Source organism: Protopterus annectens, chromosome 1.part2 (genome assembly GCF_019279795.1).
Source record: "Protopterus annectens isolate FY-2018-M chromosome 1.part2, PAN1.0, whole genome shotgun sequence".
In the NCBI taxonomy this organism is placed as follows: Eukaryota; Metazoa; Chordata; order Ceratodontiformes; family Protopteridae; genus Protopterus; species Protopterus annectens.
Genome location: NC_056727.1, coordinates 713,671,257 through 713,692,907, shown reverse-complemented (window position 1 = coordinate 713,692,907; position 21,651 = coordinate 713,671,257). Strand labels below are relative to the sequence as shown.

The following is a 21,651-nucleotide window of genomic DNA, read 5'->3' as shown; positions in this document are numbered from 1 at the left end:
TTCCACAGCACTGGGTATACCATGGAACACAGTGAAGATAGTCATCAAAAAGTGGAGAAATATGGGACAACAATAAAGTTTCAAAGAACTGGATGTCCCTCCAAAACTGATGAAAAGACAAGATGAAAACTGGTCAGGGAGGCTTCCAAGAGACCTACAGCAACACTGAAGGAGCTTCAGGATTTTCTGGCAAGTACTGGTTATGTACTACATGTGACAACAATCTCCTGTGTTCTCCATATATTTGGACTCTGGGGTAGGGTTGCAAGACGGAAGCTTTTCTTACACAGAAAAACATCCAGGCCCAGCTAAAATTTGCACAATAATACATCAGGTCTTCCAAAAGCATGTGGGAAAATGTGTTATGGTCTGATGAGACCAAGGCTGAACTTATTGGCCACAATTTCAAAAGGTACATGTGGCACAGAAACAACACTTCGCATCACTAAAATAACACCATCCCCATGGAGAAGCATGGTGGTGGCAGTATCATGCTTTGGGGTTGCTTTTCTTCAGCTGGAACTAGGGCTTTAGTCAAGGTTGAGGAAATTATGAACAGTTCCAAATGCCAGTCACTTTTGGCCCAAAACCTTCAGACATCTGCTAAAAAGCTGAAGATAAAGAGGAAGTTCACCTTTCAACACGACAAAGACCCAAAGCATACTTCCAAATTAACAAAAGAATGGCTTCACCAGAAGAAAAATAAAGTTTTGGAATGGCCCAGACCTAAATCCAATAGAAAATAAATCTACCAAAACAGCAGAGACCACCAAAGCAGACACCCAAACAACTGCCACCTCAGGACACAATACATGCAACACATAGACCACATAGTCAGTGTGCCAAACAGTCACAGCCCCTAAGGCCAAACACAATGCCAGACACACTCATCATTGGTGACTCCATAGTCAGACACACTGACGTCCCGCTCACCAGATTGAGCAAGGAAAAGGTCACAGTAAGCTGCCTGTCGGGCGCTAGAATCCGCCACATAACGCAAGCACTCAGGTCTCTCAACAGCAGGTACAAGTACGACTCTGTCATTGTCCACGCTGGTGTGAATGACCTGAGACGTACCTCCTTGGACTACATGAAAAGAGACATAGAGGAGCTCTCTGATTATGTAGCCCAGGCAGGTATGACCCTGACCTTGAGCAGTATCCTACCTTCACCAAGAATGATGCCACAATACAGTGACAAGATGATCAGCTTTAATAATTGGCTTAAACTCTGGTGTCATTCAAAGGGGATCCAATGTCTGTCTGCCTGGGATGACATGCTGGACAAGCCACACTGCTTCGCAAGGGATGGCTTGCACCTGTCACCCCTGGGCTTCCGGATATTGGCAAAGGCTCTTGCCACCCCCATAGTGCCTTTTTAGGCAAGGCTCAAATTCTAAACCTACCACCCTAGAACACAAAAAAGGAAAAAAACTTAGGGTAATGCTGCTCAATGCCAGAAGTCTCAACCTCAAGATGCACGCACTCGAGGCCCTTCTCAGTATGGAGAACATCAATATCTGTGCTGTGACTGAAACCTGGTTCAAGGCTCCCGAGAGCACCCCGGCACTATCAGGCTTTACCTCATATCATGCGTTCTGGCCCCAAAATCCGGACAACACCAAGAAAGGAGGGGGGGTGTCTATATTCATCAAGAACACCCACATCTCAAGGTTGGTGGCAACGCACGATGCATCGGAGACCATCCAGGTGCAATTAACCATAGGCAAGACTGCTCTGCAATTTGTAGCATGTTACAGGCCACCCTCTCAATCTCAGGAACATCACATAGCTTTCCTGAAAACACTGGAGGGGATAAATGTATCTCCAAACACCATCATACTAGGTGATTTCAACTACCCGAATATAGATTGGGATCACTACTCAAGCCCCAACACTCTAGCCCAAAGGTTCCTAGAGTTCATAAACTCAAATGCCATGGAACAACTAGTCACCATCCCCACAAGAGGAGATAACATACTAGATCTCATCATCACGAACATGGGGTCAAAATGTTCAACACTGGAGGTATACCCTTCACTGGTGAGATCAGACCATAAACTAATCTCACTGGAAGTCCACATCCCGCCCCCACCTGAGATAAAAAAGACCACAGTGAAGAACTTCTCAAAAGCCAACTTCACACTTCTAAAGGCTAGTGTGGTCTCTTTTAAGGCCCCCGAGACTGCGGAAACCATTACTCAAGCCGCTGAATCACTTACAAATGCCTTCTACCAGCACCTACAGGACTGCATGGATCAGGCAATCCCAAACAAAGCAAAGACTCTTTGTACCAAAGGCAAGCGTCCAGTTTGGTGGACCCCAGCCATAAACAAGCTCTACAACAAAAGGAGGAAGCTACTACAAGATAGAGCAAAATCCTTAAAAGGGAAAACACCCTTGATCATTATAAGTAAAAAACTAAGATCTCTCATAAAATCATCCAAGGCAAATTTTGAGAGAAAAGTCGCTAAGGACTCAAAGGACAATCATAAGGCCTTCTTTAGCTATGTTAGAAACCTGGGAGGAAACTCCCAGATATGCTCAGAATTAGTTCAAAATGATGTAAAAATTACTGAACCTACAGACATTGCCAACATACTGGCTGACAGGTTCAGTGCAAACTTCACCCCCCCCCCAAAAGGTGAGATATCTATACCAGAGAATTATAGCCCCCCAAACATCTCTAACGCTCAGGTGAGAACTGCTCTCTCCAAGGCAAAAAACACAGCATCCATGGGACCAGATGGTGTCCCCGGATGTGTGCTCCACGAACTCAATGAGGAATTAAACCCGCAGTTAGGGCAGCTGTTTAATCTTAGCCTCACCTCAGGATACGTGCCTAAGGAGTGGCGTATGGCAACTGTGGTCCCACTTCACAAAGGCGGTGCCTCCACCGACCTGGGAAATTACCATCCCATCAGCTTGACAAGCTTGATCTGCAAAGCTATGGAGAGGATCATAATGGAACTCATAAATAAAGACATAGGAGACTTGCAGACTTTGGATCCGACCCAGTTTGGCTTTGTCAAGGGCAGATCATGCCTTTTAAACCTGGTTGACTTTTTTGAAACAGTCACCAAGGCCATTGATGAGGGAAAGGCAGTCCACACAGCCTACCTCGACCTGGCAAAGGCTTTCGACACAATACCCCACTCGGGTATCATTGAAAAACTCATCAGCTTAAATGTAAACCATACATCACAAGATGGGTTGCAAATTGGCTAAGTGACAGAACCCACAGGGTCAGAGTTGCTGGCGCCATGTCAGACTCAAAGCCTGTCACAAGTGGTGTCCCACAGGGCTCAGTCCTGGGCCCTCTCCTGTTTGGCATCTACTTTTCAGAAGTGCAAGCAAACACAGGAGGATTATGGCTGACAAAATTTGCAGATGACTGCAAACTGGGCGCCATAGTTGAGAACACATCTGACACAGATATCCTTCAGAAGGGTCTTATAGAAATGGAAAACTGGTGCCAGAGCCATGGCCTAAAGTTAAACGCCAAAAAATGCATAGTCATACCCTTCGGGAAAAACAAGGTTACCCCTAGCTACCATATAGGTGGTAACCCACTAAGCACAGAAGAGTTTATCAGGGATCTGGGTACCCAGGTTGACAGTAACCTTTCATTTGACACTCACGTTGCCAAAGTAGTTAGGAAGACCTTCTACATTGCCCACCTGATCATGAAGGGATTCACATCTAGATCAAGGGAAGTCATCGTCCCCCTGTACTCATCACTCATCAGACCAATGATTGAGTACAATGCCCCATTCGGAATGTATCTGACACGACACCTGCAGCAACTGGAAAGGCCCCAAAAGTTCCTCACCAAAAGGATAAAGGGTCTCAAAAATATGTCCTATGCTGCCCGGCTGAAGAAACTTCAGCTCTATTCAGTCGCTTACCGTCTGCTCAGAGGTGACCTGTGCCTGACATACAAGGCCATGTCCAACCCAGAATTGATGAACATGCTTCACCTCAAAAAATCTAGATCCCTCAGAACTACAAGGGTGGGAGACTTAAACCTTGACACGGTTATTAATAGGACGTGCTGGAGGGATAGATTCATCACCCAGAGACTCCCTATGCTGTGGAACAAAATCCCGGTACATGTGAGGCAGAGCACCTCGCTGGCTTTGTTCAAGAGAAATCTTGACCAATGGATGGGAGATCGCAGATATACCCCAGGGATTACCTCAGTGTCACTGCTTGACAGAGGCACAGCAAAATAATGGGCATAGTTTCCTTCAAACTAAAGGGGTGGCGAAAGCCACAAAACTCTGGGCTAGGCTTATAAATGCCCTTGGGCAGATAGCCTAGTATGAACCTATGAACCTATGAACCTAAGAGGGCTGTGCACAAGAGATGCCCTTGCAATCTGACAGATTTGGAGCACTTTTGCACAGAAGAGTGGGTAAATATTGTCAAGTCAAGATGTGCCATGCTGATAGACGCCTACCCAAGAAGACTGAATTCTGTAATTAAATCAAGAGGTGCTTCAACAAATTATTAGTTTAAGGGTGTGCACACTTATGCAACCAGTTTATTGTATCTTTTTTATTTATATTTTTCCCCTAACAGATTTGTTTGTTTTTCAATTAAATTGTATAGGTTGTAGGTCACATTAAAGGTGGGAAAAGTTTTGAAATGATTTATTCTGGTCTCATTTTTTTGCACCACAAAACCGGGCATTTTAACAGGAGTGTGTACACTTTTTATATCCAATCTACATAGCAACATACTTTCAATCCACAAGAAAGTAATCATAAACCTTAGTAAATTGTATATATCGTAAGTAGGAGAAACAGTCATATAGCGGAGGAAGAAAAAAATTAAATAGTGGGTTAAAGAATAAAATCTGATAGTTAAGTGTGTGAGGTTAAAGGGGATTATACTGTATTTGATAGATACAGCTGGGATTATTTGAATACTGGGTTTTTAGTGCAGCTTTAAAGGCTATTAGGGAGTCGAGTTGAGTAATATATGAGGGAAGGCTATTCCATAGTTTGGCAATATTGTAGGAAGAAAAGCATTTTCCTGCTCTTTTGTTGGGTTTAGCTACATTTAAAAGTAACTTTTCTGAAGACTGGAGCGTTCTAGTTGGGGTGTATGTGTGCAAGATAGACAGGCGTGCAGGACAGTTATCAGGTTTGCAAATTAGCTTATGGACAAGTGTTAACTGAGTATAATAGAGATAGTGATGAAATTCAAGCCAGGACAGGTTTGAGATAGCTTTTTAGTGGTGTGAGCTGTTGGGCATGTTAGAGGCAAATGTGGTTATCTTGTAGTAGCACAATTGCAGCTTATTACTGAGGGATGTATGGAGGTTGATGAAAATGGGGCTTCCATACAAGAAGGATAGGATAAGCCAAGTGTTTGCTAGTTTTATCTTAGTTTGTTCATCTATATAGAGTTTATGTCAGTATAGTTTGCCAAGTTTGAAATGAGTTTTCTTTACTGTATTTATTGTGTTTTTGAAAAGAGTGTCTGTTATCATTAGTGACACCTAAAAGTTTTGCAGTTAGCACCTGTTTTATTTCTGTATTGTTATGTGAAAAAATCTTGAATTCTGCAGCTAAAGGTTTTTATGAAAATAATAACAGTTTACATGTTTTAGGATTCAGCATTACTTGAGCATCATTTAGCCAGGTTTCTACAGAAATGAATGCATCTTGGGTGATCTTCTGGAGGATAGGGAAATTGCTGGAGAAAGAGATGATAGCTAAATCATCTGCATATTGAATTAATATGCTTTGTTGGGAGGCTTTATTAAAATCATTAATTAATACATTAAAGAGCAGTGGTCCTAAAATGGGCCTTGTGGGACACCTGTGTTATTTGCCAGATCTTCAGATTGTTGGTTTTGCCATCTAACTGATTGATGTCTATCATTTAGGTAGGAGGAAAACCAGGTCAATATGCTTAGAGAGCATCCACGTTTTTCTAAATATTGTAATAACTTAGGGTGTGATACTGTGCCAAAAGCCTTTGCTAGGTCTAACAGAAGTAATGATGTTGATAGGCCAGCATCAACAGCTTTATTCACAGTATCAGTTAAGGAGAGCAAAGCTGTGGTTGTTCTATGTCCAGGGTGGACTCCGTGTTGAGTGGGAGCTAGGAGGTTGTTGTTAATGAGGTGATTTAGTAGTTGGGTTTGTATGCATTTTTCTAGGATTTTTAGTAGTGGGGAGAGAATGGAGATTAGGGGGTAATTTGAGAGATTGTGTGCATTACCACCTTTGTGTAGTGGAGTTATAATAGACTTTTGCCAAAGTTGGGGGACATAAGATTCAGAGATTGAACAATTAATAAGAATACTTTATTTATGTAGTTATTGACATTTGTTAACCGGGTTGGGGGGGGGGTTCAGAGAGAAGAAACAGGTTGAGTAGCTCTGTAAGATTAGAAGACAGTAGATTAGAGTACAGAAACCAGAGGCTGGGCAGAAAGGATAGAGGAGTACAGTTCACAGTAGGAGAGACTATAGAATAAGCAGAGGGGGGCACAGCAGTCAGGGAGCTTGCAGAGAGCAAGCTAGTTAGGGGAACGATAGAAGAGTGGGAGGTCAGTTTAGAATGGAGAGATCAGGGAGTGGCCCAGGGATGTGCAAGATTTCAGCCACTGCAGGAGCAATAGTACAGTTAGCAAACTATAGCATTTAACTGATTAGGCAGGATATACTTAAATAGTCATAGGTTAGTGCTAAGCTAACTGCCCTTGCAAGCCATTTTAAGCTTAGCCAATTATCCCTTGTGAGACTCAAATCCTGCACCTTGTGTTTGTAAGGCAAACACCTTAACCATTAGGCCACCCTCCCACCTAGTCTCTTGAAATACAGGGAGACACCCATGAAGGGAACTTGACTTCATGAGGTTCCAGGCACGGTTGGTTAGTGGGCTTGGAAGCAGTAGAGTAAGGTAATCTATAGCTTTGGCAACAAGCTGTAAGTATTCAGGTGGTAAATTATCACCGGAGTGTGAGCAGGGCTTTAGTCTGGTTAACAATTTTAGAATTAGAGATGTAGGTACTGGTTGTATTGAGAAAGAGGGATTGGGTGGGTTATTATTACAGGAAACCATAGTGTGTATCGAGGTAGTTATGGGGTCTGTTTGTGAGGTATTTTGGGAGTTAGGGTTGCTTTTTGTAGACGACTCTTTGACTAGTTTTTGAATGGTGTCAATGAAATGGGTGTTAAATATTTCTGCTATCTGGTGAGGGTCTTTGTTGGGAGAGGGTAATGGATTTTGAATGTTACCTGAATTAAGCAGGGAGTATACAGATTTCCATAAATGTTTTTGGATTATTACTTTGGGAGGATAGTTGTGAGGAGAAATAGGTTTTCTTATCAGTTATGATAAGTTTTTTTTTTTTTGCTTTAAACCTCTTTTTCACTCCCCCCCACCTTAAATATATCAACTCCAAGCTCACCATACTTCATACAAAACAAAGGATTAGTCCTGATAAAATCACTTTAGCTAACAGATCTAGGAGACTGTCTCTGTCTCTCTCTCTCTCTCTGATTTTCTGATGCCCCGTCTGTGGGAGGAATAAAGACACCTTGCTGAAGTTTCATTATATTCAACAAGCCAGTTATTTAAAGGCAGTAACTGACAATAGTGGGAGGGTCCAAGGAAGCTAACTGGAGGAAAATCTATGAGATGGAAAAACAAGGAGCCAATCCCAAAGCTAAGAGATTAGCTTTTTATTTGATTATTCCTGAAAGACCTGTGAGGGTTACCAGCACAGCAACCTGTGGAACTTCATTATAGAACTATATGTAAGAAAACACTTTCACCTGACCTTCATCAGGTCCAGCTAATAGAGAGGTTTATACTTTGATCATTGAAACTGCCTGCTTTTTCGAGGCTGTGATCAGACTTTAGTAGCCTGTTTGTGACACATTAAATATGAGAAGCTACATTTGTCTTTATAGGGCTCATATTCCTTGGAGATAATTATGAAAGTTTTATTAGAGAACTTTTTCCAGTCTGACTTGTCCTTATGAATGCTTATATCACATGTAATATGAAAGGCTGTGACACTTTTATGGGGTTCACATTTCCTGAAATACATTATGAAAGACTCATTTTCTTTTGTATAGCAAAAAGATTTACAGTGATCAAAGTGTAAACCACTCTGTTAGATGGACCTGATGAAACTCAGGTCATTAGGCAAGAAGTTATGCAAATAAGGGAATAGTGCTGTCTCTTGAGTCCAGGGACAAGGGATGGCATTAGCCATTGCTTAATGCCATCTAATACAGCTGAATCACATTGGATTCATACACTGATGCCATTAAGACCTTCTATATAGCCCACCTTATCACGAAAGGGTTCACATCTAGATCAAGAGAGGTCATTGTGCCCCTCTACTCATCACTCATCAGGCCCATAATTGAATACAATGCCCCATTTGGGATGTACCTTATCCGACACCTGCAGCAACTGGAAAGACCTCAAAAGTACCTCACCAAGAGGATCAAGGGACTCAAACAGATGCCCTACACAGTTAGGCTAAAGAAACTCCAGCTGTACTCAGTTGCTTACCGCCTACTCAGAGGCGATCTGTGCCTGACGTATAAAGCCATGTCCAACCCAGAATTAATGGACATGCTCCACCTCAGGAAATCCAAATCCCTTAGAGCTACATGCTCCAGGGACTTAAACCTCAGCACAGAAATAAATAGGACATGCTGGAGGGACAGATTCATATCCCAGAGGCTCCCCTCACTTTGGAACAAAATCCCAATCCATGTTAGGCAGAGTCCTTCAATGACCCTCTTCAAGAGAAATCTTGACGAGTGGATGGGAGATCGTAGGTTTACCCCTGGGATCTCTTCTGTTTCCCTACTAGACAGAGGCACAGTAAACTAACCTCAAAAGGGCTATCTTCTGTGACCTACTATACTGAGGCACAGTCAACTAATCTAAAAGGGTGACGAAAGCCAAACACACTCTGGCTAGGCTTATAAATGCCCTAGGGCAGATAGCCTAGTATCAACCTATGAACCTATTATCAGCTACCAACATACATAGAATTTACTAGGCAAGTAGGGAACAGAAGTAGATTGCCACTATGGACCCTGCTTAAATAGAGTGGCCATAGCTACTGAGGTGAAGGGATTAATGAAAAATCACCTGGAGTACTAGGATGATGGTCCTTCTGATGACCACTTGTGACTCTCACTGCAAGGTCATAAAATGAAGGTTCCATGAACATAGTTCCCTACTGTAGAGAAGGGTCCACAGCAGTGATGTGGGCAGATGAGCAAAAGCACCACTTGGCCTTCAGAGGAGAAACTGATGATTGTTATGCAGGAAGAAAAAATGTACAGGAAAAACATTGGACAAATTCCTTGGAATATTATCAAATTAAAAAAAGTGGAAACAAGTGCTAATAATCGGGCATTTATTTGGAAATGTTATCAAATAAAAAAAAACAGAAACAAGTACAAATAATAGCAGGTACACTATATATAGTTAACATCACATTGATTAGATTTTTCATATGATGGAATTACTATAAATTAAGTTTGTCTTCTTTTCTTAAAAGACTTAAAGTAAAACACTGTATAAAGCACTGGATCATGGTAGACAGATTTTTGTGAAGAATAAATTGATGTATCCAGAAAAATATTGCTTGCCTGAAAAGTTGCTATTCAGTGCAGCTGCTATTCAGTGTTTGTTTCAATGCACCACTAAGTAAGAAGTCCTGATTTAATTATTACAATAACACATTATGTCTACCTATTATTTTGTGTATCCCTCCACATTTGAGCTGGAAGGTTTCATGGTTCCGGACACTGGCTGTACTGCTCCTATGGAGTCAAAACCTGTAGATTTAACACCGCTTTGTTTCAACCACTGATAATGATTCTGATATATTTGCATCCCATGCATGATCATATCAACTGTACTCTTTGCTAGTAGTTTTGTGAATAAATAACGAAAATATATTGAGCAAATAAATTAACTGTGAGCCTTGCAGGTTATATCAACTGTACTCCTTGCTAGTAGTTTTGTGAATAAACAACAAAGATGTATTGAGCAAATAAATGAAGTGTGAGCATTGCAGGTTATAGAAAGGAGAAATAAAATGTTAGTAAAAACGGGTTGTCAAATTACCAATACATATAGTTTAATATTATTTTAAAACTTGTGAAAATATTACATTACTAAATTTGATATTAGTAAGTCATAATGAAGGCAAACTTTAAAAATACTTAATTGTCACAATTTCAGACATAATTTAGTGGAACTTGATAAAATTTTTATTATATCACAAATCCTTAAAGTAATACAATTTGAACATTCTGTGTGGTAGATTATAAGTTGGAAGAAAAAATAAAAGTTTACAAGATATTAAAAACTCATGCACATCTTTGTCTATTTGCTGGCTTTTCTATAACTTGTGTGTTGTGTTTTAATAGACCTAGTATGAGAACATTAAATGTTTGCTTTCAATTGTAGGGAGTGTACTTCTTGCTGAATCTGTACCTGGCCTTGCAGAAGCTGAACAAAGAGTGAATGAAATTAGAGGAAACATTGATCACTACAGGAATGAAGCCCATCGTTTTTCAAGTGAAATAAACCGTGTACATTATGAAATTCGCAGTGTGCTGGAACGGTCAGCAGAAATAGAGAGCACACTTGTACGGCTGAATGAATTGAAAATAAATATGGCAGACATTCAAAAGAAGATGAGGTTGTGTGCTGAATTTGTAGGCATTCTGTCTGGGAGAGTCACGGTGGTGGAAGTGCAGACAAGGAAAATTATTGTTTTAGAGCCATTACTTTGCAATATGGAGCAGATAATAAACCATCTGTTCCAAATACCGTCAAAAGAGGACAACGCTTATCTGAATGAAAATGAAATCAAGAAGGTCATTGAGAACCTTAAAGTTTCCAATAAGAAGATAAAACAACTCACTGAAACAGATGACAGAAAATCACAGTTCATTTCAGTCTTGTTAAAAAAATGTATAGCTATAAATGCACTCCATTGCATAAAATAAATAGTCGAAAATAAAATTAAGATCACCTAAACTGCTGTCAGCATTTACGTAACTGAAAACAGAATGCATGTATTGAATATTTACCACATACTATTTCTTTGGTGACGCAATTATTTTGAGCTTTAGGTAATGCAAATTTGGTTGCTAGCTTAAAGAAAGTTAAAAAGCTGTAAGCCATACATTCAGTGAATGGCATAATTAAGTAATTTAGAATAAAAATAAGAACATATTAAATGCATTTAGCATTTACAACTGAAAATAAAAATGACTAAATTTAATTTTTAAAGCGTGCAGCTTGATGTATGACCCAATCCTTATAAACATGCAACAATGCAAATGTTATTGTTAGCCTAACAAAACATATATTTGGTGACATTTTGTCATGTCTGTGCCTTTTTTTGTGTCAAACAAATATTTCCAAAAATGAATGCAGTGTATTTCATAGAAGAATGACAAACATTTGTTGCCTGTGTTAAAGGCTGGATTTAAAATAAAGGAAGGTGTAAACTATTTGAGTTTTCTGTTAAACTTTAAGGAGCTTTTACATCCTTTTCTGATGCTTACAAATTGACAAATGTGTTTTCTCAATTATTTTGGTGTGTGTGTGTGTGTGTGTTTGTTGGGGAGAGGTGGCCTTACATTAGTTTATAGAACAATGTTCCTTGAAAATGTATTTATTTATTTATTTACATATGTTGACCGGGCTAGTCTAACTGGATATATGTCCATTTTCAGTAGAGGCCCAGGGAGAAAAGCTCCAATGGAATATTACATGTTTATACAGCAATAGGCCATAAAAAAAAACAAAGTTAGGCAATATATGCAATGTACAAATATGATAGGAGCAAACAAAGAGAAAAAGTTAAAGCAATATTTCTATCCTTCACCCTTTTCCATATTCTAATGCTCAAATTAGGAGTCATTTTAAAAAAATGTGAAACCTGTAGTTGTGAATCCTGCAAGTCTGAACACTAAAGTATGAAAAGTAGAAATTTGAAATTGCAGCACTCAAAGTGGTGACCTTACTCCTCGGTCCATGGCAACTGATTTAGCATACACACACACACACACACACATATATATATATATATATTTGTGTGTGTGTGTGTGTGTGTGTGTGTGTGTGTGTGTGTGTGTGTGTGTGTATGAGTGTGTACAGATAAAGAGACAGAGAGAGATGGATGGATGTCACAGGAATGCTGACACACTACCCTCTGTGATGACATAGTATCTTTACCTCAGGAATGTCTAGCACAACATATCAGAAGGGCTTCTAGTCTACATGAAGGCCTTATATCTTGTTCAGTGGTTGCATGTCATTGACTGATTATACTGCAAATCAGCTGTGTTGGCTGCAATTAGTATTTCAGAATCACAGACTGGTTAACAGCCAATCACCTGTTAATGAGAACCATGTTGAAAAGGCAAACAGCTGGCTTGGGGAACCAGTCTGTATGAGACTTTCTTCAGACATTAAACATGTTGCCAAACAATTTATACATCTACACATATCAACAGATGAGTATTGTACTCCATCAGGTATATAACCTTTTTGTTTACAACATGATGCATATGTGTGGATGTACTTAGAGGGAATGTGGATTACAGCATTAAGCCTTTCTTAGAACTGCAATGATGACATGTTATTGATCTCCAGATGTGTTACACATACAGAGGACATACAATACATCAAGGATGGAATGTTTTTTGTCCAATGTGGCACACTGGTCTCATGGGAATGTCCCTTTATAGTGGTTGTAATACCACACTGTTATTTGTTTGGCACTTTTGTTTTAACATATTATCAGGAAGGTTGCCTCTAGGGGACACACTAGAATGGACTCCTGTGTTGGGTGTGTGATCATATAGCAGTGTCTGTCATGGTACACATGAGAATAGCTGACTATTGCTACTATCTGAGTTGTATCCACATGATTAGTATGCATGCACACTGTGGAATATGACATGTGTGGTCACACAGTGGATAATGCCAGGCATTCTGTTCTTGGTGTATCTCTACATAGTGTACTTCCATGTATGTGATCCTGACTAGTGTTCCCATTTTGTTGTCTTGAAAGAAACATGTAAGCCAGATGACATGCCTCTTTTATGGATGCTGAGAAGGATATAATCCTGGAAGGCCTCCATCAACACCATGAACTCCTTCTGTCCGGGGGGGGGGGGCATAACAGGGAACAGCAGACAGCACTGTGCGCTGGCCTTGTCTGTGACGTGAATGCCATAGGTCACCAGAGCAGGACATATGATCAGGTTCAACACTGTGCCACAGATATGATTAATGCTGCATGCAGAAGAATTATTCAAGTCTAATGCAGGATGGGGAAAATAAGAGAATAAACTAAGGACAGTCTGTAAACCGAGGGACAGGTAAGTAGTGTGGTGGAATACCAGGGTGTGTGCATGTGTGTGTGTGCATGTGTGTGTCTGAGTGTGCATTTGTGTGTGTGTGTGTGTGTGTGTGTGTGTGTGTGTGTGTGTGTGTGTGTGTGTGTGTGTGTGTGTGTGTGTCATCTACTTGGGCAGGGACATGAAGCACTGGTTGGACAGAGAGAGAGTGCTGGAGGTGTTAGCTTGGCCACTCAGCTGGAATCTCAACTCTATAGCTGTGCCAGTGGGCAGTCTTACTGTGGATCTGGAGAAAAAGGGAGAAACCAGCCCCAGACTGACTGAGCTCTCTCGGTGCTGTTAAGGGAAATTGCACTTTACTGTGTGCGGACTTGTCATCCTGCCATTGTGTACATCCCTCACTGTTACCAATGGTGAAGACTGAGGCTCCTTGATTACTGGGCCAGTGCTGGGGCATCACATAAGTCAAAGACACAACACACAACATCAAAATAGATCAGAGTTTATCGTATTAACTAAATAAACATATCAGCAACAAGTTGAAGAATTTGATGAGTGTTTAGTTTCATTGATGAATATGATATTGGAAATTATTTTTTTCCTTTTTTTCAATAAGTGTTGTTAGATATTATGAATTTAAATTAATTATGTTCTAAATATGCTGAAAGAAAAAGCTTGCTTAAATGCAGAAACAGAGTTTAGTAATATGTGATCAGCAACCATACTAAATGACTGTGGCTTAAAAAAATAAGGAACTTGCTTATGAGTGTATTACACACACATCAAGAAAGCTGAACTTCTTACAGATGTGACAAGAATGTAATCTGCTTTCACTGGACAACAGGACATGCTTTTCTAAGAAAGTTTAAAAATGTGCTTTTCTAATCCACAAGGCGTTTTCTTGAATACAGTTTACTTATCAGCATTTGGACAAGCACAGATGTGTTAGCATTTGCGTCATCAAGGCAGTATCTTTCCAAAACCTAGAGGGTGTGAGTTTAACTAAAATATGTATAAAAAGTCTGTATTAAATCTAGTTGTTAGGGGTATGGTAGGAACGCATTTGGTGTTCTGAGGTAAATGTTATATCTCTCACATCATCTGTACTATATGAGAAGTAAAGTTGGAATAGTACTTTTAAGCTGTAACATTTGTCCGGTTTGGTTTATTATAAAAGTTATTGGTTACTGCTCTTAAAGTCAGATGCTGTATCAGTGTATATTCTGCAAGTTTCTGTATGCAACAGACTGTGAATGCAATTATAACCAGACTTTGATTCCAGCCAGCAAGACTGAGTGTCTTAAGAAGACTTCAAATCCCACAGCAAGAGCAAGCAGTAAGCAGCAGTAAGCAGAGAGACCTCAATATATTTTTTCAAGTGTTACTTCCAGCTAAAAGGTACAGCAGTGGGGCTACAGTTGTTTCACACATACAGAGTCATTCATTGGATTTCTGGAATACAGATTAATTTACAATACTGACTAAAACTTACATATTCCTAATACTGAGATATGAAGACGGTTCATAGGTGTGTACTAGGCTAATGGTCCTGGAGCCTTTACAAGCCTAGCCCACAGGATTATCCTAGCATTGTGCCATGCAACCTTAGTCCCCAGTAACTCTGTTGAGTAGACCCACTGGAATGATCCATGGGGTGAATTTTCTATTTCCCATCCATTCATCAAGATTTCTCTTGAAGAGGGCCATTGAGGTGCTCTGTTTGGCATGTATGGGAAGTCTATTCCATAGCATTGGCAGTCTCTAGGTTATAAATCTGTCCCTCAAGCATGTTGTGTTGATTGTGGTAATGAGATTGAGGTCTCTGGAGCATGTGGTGTGGAGGGATTGGGATTTCTTTAGATGTAGCATTTCTAACAGAGCAGGGTCACACATGGCTTTGTAAGTCAAGCAGAGATCGTCTCTAAGTAGGCAACATGAGGCAGAGAATAGTTGGAGTTTTTTGAGTCTGTCCATACAGGACAAGTGTTAAAGACCTAGGATCCTTTTGTGAGGTACGTTTGAAGCTTCTCCAGTTGTTGCAAGTGTCTAGTGAGGTAAATGCCAAATGGATCATTGTACTCGATGATTGGTCTAATGAGGGAAGAATAAAGGGAGACAGTGACCTCTTTCTTCCTGAATGCAAAACCCTTAGTAATGAGATGTGCCACATAGAAGGACTTTCTGACCACAGTGGCAATGTGGTGGTCAAAAGAGAGGTTGCTGTCAACCTGTGTTCCCATATCTCTTATAACACCTTCTGTGTTCATGGACTACCATTGATGTGGTAATTCATGGGAACTGGGTTTTTCCCAAAGGGGATGATGACACAAATATAAAAGAGAATACAATCTGCCATTGCAGACTAGTAAGCAGCATACAACTTCTACCTGTGGTGTACTCCTACACATAGTTTTTCTTGGAGAAACCTTCCAGTCCTTGAACAAGGGTGCCTGTATGCTCACCTTATTTCCTTGGTTGTCCGTTGATAATTAGCTAGGTTAGCAGAGTGCCCTGGATTCTGCCCTGCTACTTTAAATTCCAGTTGATGCCCCCCCAAGTGATTGCTCAGGTACAACACACCAAAGGTTTTAAAAACCCTGGATGCCATATTTGCTCTAATTGCAGCTGAAAGCCCTCCAGGTGTAGCATCTCTAGTAAGTGATAGTATTATTTTTCAGTGTTGTATTCCACACTGTAAACTCACTGTCCCTGCATAGAGTATTACAGTAATTTCTCTCTAAGGAAGCTTTCCAGTTATGTTTTATTTTTGCTGGTATATTTTATATTTGGAGATTAGAAGCTTATGTTTTTGTTTGCTCCCAATGTCAGTAAACCTGATTCAGAGTTCCTCTAAATGATAGTGCTAAGGTAGAAAGACTCTTTCTTTTTTAAATGCTGAATGATATGCATGGTAAACTGGTGAAACTGCTACATTGTTGCAATATTGTCTGGCAATAGTATATTCTACCTAGTTACACTGACTGCTGCTACTGAATACTCTGTTTCTGTAAGTTAAACATACATTGTAAAGTCCTGAATGATATTTATGGTTAACCCGTGAAACTGCTACATTCTTGCCTTGTCTGGTAATAGTATATTCCAACTAGTTACACTGCTGGTACTATACATTTTGTTTCTGTAAGTTAAACATACATTGTAAAGTGCAGAATGATATTTATGGTAAACTGGTGAAACTGCTACATAGTTGCAATATTGTCTGGTAATAGGATATTCCAACTAGTTATACTGACTGCTGCTGAATAAGACTGGTTTAAGAGTCTGAATGCATTTCTTTTGATGACTTCTTATAGGCTATGTTCACTTGCTCTGCTTTTTATACAATATTTATGATGGTTGTGCTTATTCTGATGTCCTTATTTTATTGCTTTTAGTCTTACATTATTTCCTTTTCTCTTCTTTGAAACTTTTAGAGCCACTGAGGACCTGGTCGCTTTGGGCCCCCCCCCCTCTACTTGTGTGAGCAAGGAATCCTCTCACTCCAGCTAAAAGCAAAGAAAACTCTTAACCAGCAATCATCCAAAAACAGACTGCAGCCCCAGGTTTAACTCCAGGAACCTTGTTGTTGCCACTTGTGTAGTGTAGGTGCCAGCTTTTGTGACTATTGTTCTGCCTTGTTAAAATCTGTTAGTCAGCTAGAGTGTATACCCCAGGGGCAGCAGCTGCAAACCTTCTTCCTCTTAGCCCACTCCACCCCATTCATCCATTTCACTGTTGATAATTTGTTGTATGTTAAGGTATTTAGCCCTTCTCGATAGCCATCACCTTCAGTCCCTCCTCCTCAATACTTGTTCTTCATTAAACACCAAACAGTGGTGCAAAGTCTCCAGCTGCTTTTATCTTTAGCTACATTGTGTGCAGCAAACAATGAGCAAAGGGGAATACAAATATAAAAGAGAATAAAATCTGCCTTTGCAGACTAGTAAGCAGCATATAACTTCGACCTGTGGCATACTCCTACACATAGTTTTTCTTGAAGAAACCTTCCAATCCTTGAACAAGGGTGCCTATATGTTTACCTTATTCCCTTGGCTGTCCTTTGATAATTAGCTAGGTTAGCAGAGTGCCTGGATTCTGCCATGCTGCTTTAAATTCCAGTTGATGGTCCCCACCCCCAATTGATTGTTCAGGTACAACACACCAAAGGTTTTAAAAACACTGGGTGCCATATTTGCTCTAATTGCAGCTGAAAGCCCTCCAGGTGTAGCATCTCTAGTAAGTGATAGTATTATTTTTCAGTGTTGTATTCAACACTGTAAACGTACTGTCCATGCATAGAGTATTACAGTAATTTCTCTCTAAGGAAGCTTTCCAATTATTTTATTTTTATTTTTGCTGGTATATTTTATATTTGGATATTAGAAGCTTATGGTTTTGTTTTTGCTTGCTCCCAGTTTCAGTAAACCTGATTCAGAGTTCCTATAAATGATAGTGCTAAGGTAGAAATACTCTTTCTTTTTTAAGTGCTGAATGATATTTATGGTAAACTGGTGAAACTGCTACACTGTGCAAAATTGTCTGGTAATGGTATATTCTACCTAGTTACACTGACTGCTGCTACTGACTACTCTGTTTCTGTAAGGTAAACATACATTGTAAAGTCCTGAATGATATTTATGGTTAACCCGTGAAACTGCTACATTGTTGCCTTAATGTCTGGTAATAGCATATTCCAACTAGTTACACTGCTGATACTGTATATTCTGTTTTTGTAAGTTAAACATACATTGTAAAGTGCTGAATGATATTTATGGTTAACCTGTGAAACTGCTACATTGTTGCCTTATTGTCTGGTAATAGTATATTCCAACTTGTTACACTGCTGCTACTGTATATTCTGTTTATGTAAGTTACACATACATTGTAAAGTGCAGAATATTTATGGTAAACTGGTGAAACTGCTACATAGTTGCAATATTGTCTGGTAATTGGATATTCTAACTAGTTATACTGACTGCTGCTGAATAAGACTGGTTGCAGAGTCTGAATGTATTTCTTTTGCTGACTTCTAATGGGCTATGTTCACTTGCTTTGCTTTCTGTATGATATTTATGATGGTTGTGCTTATTTTGATGTCCTTATTTTATTGCTTTTATTCTTACATTATTTCCTTTTCTCTTCTTTGCAACTTCTAGAGCCACTGAGGACCTGATCGCTTTGGGTCCCCCCCCTCTACTTGTGTGAGCAAGGATTCCTCTCACACCAGCTAAAAGCAAAGAAAACTCTAACCAGCAATCATCCAAAAATAGACTGCAGCCCCAGATTTAACTCCAGGAACCTTGTTAACTAACACTGCTCGAATAACTCTCCCCCAGGCTTTATTACTCCCAACACTCCTGTACAGCTGCCACATATATACAAACCTAAATTCTACATTTATTTCGAAGCTCGAAACTACCTATAATAAGATTGCCAGATATGCAGCTAACAAAATCTACAAGTCACACCACTGCTTAGCACTACAGCAACTAGACTGGCTAGAATTTCCTCAGCTGCTCCAACTATAAATTATCCACTCTATCTACCCTCCTTCTGCCCCAGCCTCTCCACTATCATATCCAAATATTCCCCTGCTGGACACTACCCAGCTCAAATCAAGAATTATTACACATCTTTTGTTGTTGTTGTGTCTTTCGGCTTTTCCTGGTTAGTGGGTTGCCACAGCGGAACTCCGGTCCGCTAATGATTGGCAGTAGAATTTTATGTGCCAAGTCACCAGCCGTGATGCACAACCTTCAACGAAGGTACGCCCATTCATGCATGTCTCCACACAGAAGACACTCTAGCTGAGAATCTAATAGGACAATGTCTTATTGTGAGGTGAGAACGCTACCGCAGCACCATCACCACAGTACCATCTACAAATCCAAAACCAAAATAGGCTGCCTTCTCTGTAACTATAACCCAGCTACATCCTGGAATCAACTCCCCTTGGAAATAAAATCCCTCCAGCATAGCAAAAGTTTCAAATTAGCCATGAGGAAATACCTAAAAACAAAGTGGTCTTGCAACTGTAACCAACCACCCTGCAACTACCATCCTTTCACCTATTTCACCACCTCACTCTTAATGTATTTCTAACACTATTCCCCTGCCTCTTCTACCTCTTTCCTTCCTCTATGTCAAACCATTCTTAATTCTTACAATCTCTAAACAACCTACCTGCCTAGTCTGTCTCCTATACTCTACCTCCCCTACATCTCCTACTAGCCATTCTTACTTTCCTTTCTTGTTTCCAAATTCCTATACAGCTAGATCCTACCCACTTAAAATAAGCATCTGCCTAACTAGTAACTCATTTTGCTCTAAGCAGCTTAAATATTGTAACTAGTCACATTTTCTTATGCTAGTTGTTTAAACCTTGTTTGTAGCAACTCACATACTTGTCTGCCAATTGTTAATACTCTGTATAAAAGAATTGCCTGAGGAGCTTTTTTATCTCCAGGTCTCTGCTTGAAAGATCCTATAGCTGATTGTTACTACTATGTTACTAACATTTAATAAATTGTTTCCTACTCCTGAGGAGTTTTCTCCCCGGGTCTCTGCTGAAAATGAGCCAAAAGCTCAGCCAGACTATCGCGGTTAACAAATGTAAAATAAATAAAAATAAATAAATAATTGAGCTTATTATATTATTATTATTGAGCTGGTTCTGACACCAGTCGTTGGTCTCAGTGAGGCCTTTCTGTAGGATGTTAGCATCACTTGGGGAGTTAATAATAGCTCCCAACTTGCAATCGTCTGTGAACTTTGTCAGCCAGAATCCCTTCATGTTGGCCTGGGCTTCAGAGAAGTAGATACCAAACAGGAGAGGACCCAGGACTGAACCCTGTGGTACTCCACTCATGAATGGTTGGCAGTCTGATTTGGAGTCAGCTACTTTCACATTGTGGGTTCTATCTGTGAGCCAGTTTGCAACCCACCTAGTGATATAAGGGTTGATGCCTAGCTTAATGAGTTTTTCTATGATTCCTCAGTGGAGGATGGTATAAAAGGCCTTGGCCAGATCAAGGTAGGCTATGTGACCCACCTTGCCGTCATCCACAGTTCTTTTGACTTGACTCAAAGAAGTCGACCAAGTTGAGCAGGCATGATCTACCCTTCAAAAACCAAACTGTGTGGGATCCAGAGTTTGGAGATTCCCTATTAGGTCCATGATGATGCTTTCCATAGCTTTGCATATCAAACTCATTAGGCTAATGGGGCGATAGTTCCCAGGGTCTGTAGTCACTCCTCCTTTGTGGAGAGCGATGACTGCAGCAGTGCAGCATTCGGTAGGGACAAAGCCTGAGGTAAGGCTGTGACTGAATAGGGCACAGAGGTGAGGTGCCAGTTCACCCTGTAGTTCATGTAGAACACAGTCAGGGATATTGTCAGGTCCCATAGAAGCTGTATTCTTGGCCTTGGACAGTGCTGTTTTAACCTGTGCAGCAGTAATACTGGGTGGCTGGCAATCTACTGTTAATGTGATAGATCCTTTGGGGGGGTAAAGTTGGCACCAAATCTGTCAGCCAGTATATTGGAAATATCTGTTGGCTCAGTATAGGAGGTACCATTGTGCAGTAGCTCAGAACACATCTGGGTATTGCCATGGAGATTTTTTACATAACTATAGACAGCCTTGTGGTTGTCTTTACTATCTGCTGCAATTCTGTTTTCATTGCTAGCTTTAGAGGATTTGATGAGGGATCTCAACTTTTTGTTGAGGCTGATAAGAGAGTTTTTCCAGTCTTGGAACTTCACCTTATTCTGCATCAGTTTCCTACTTCTGTTGTAGAGTTTGTTTATGGCAGGGAACCACCAGATTGGCTTCCTATTTTTGGAGGAGAGCATCTTGGTTCTGTTCGGTATGGTGAGATCCATGCATTTGTGTACATATTCATACATTGGTATATGATTCGGCAGTCATGCAACTATTCTCCATTTGTATGGGTGCCGTGAAGTTAGCCAGCTCTGTTTTTAGGAGCCCAAAGTTAGCTTTGGAGAAGTTTTTCATGGTGGTTACCTTTGCGGGGGGAGGGGTGGGAGGGCTGTGGATTTCCAAGGTGATTACTTTGTGATCAGATCTAACCATGGAGGAGTTATCTATTGGTGTAGAGGAATGGTCACCCATGCTAGTAATGACCAGGTCAAGAAAATAGCTACCTCTAGTGGAGGTAAGAATGGAGCTGGTCCAGGGCATTGGAATTAATGAATTCTAGGAAATGTTGGGCAAGTGTATTGGTACATGAGTAGTTTTCCCAGTTAATG

The 21,651-nt window shown here is 40.3% G+C and overlaps 1 protein-coding gene across 1 annotated transcript in view; it reads left to right on the top strand.

The window, feature by feature from the left end:
• LOC122792479 overlaps positions 1-11,506 on the top strand; it is a 210,503-nt gene extending 198,997 nt beyond the window's left edge. Inside the window, exon 3 of the mRNA XM_044060253.1 lies at positions 10,472-11,506. Coding sequence (XP_043916188.1) covers positions 10,472-11,016 — 545 coding nt within the window. The 3' untranslated portion in view covers positions 11,017-11,506. The remainder of the gene's footprint in view (positions 1-10,471) is intronic.
• Positions 11,507-21,651: the final 10,145 nt, after the last annotated feature.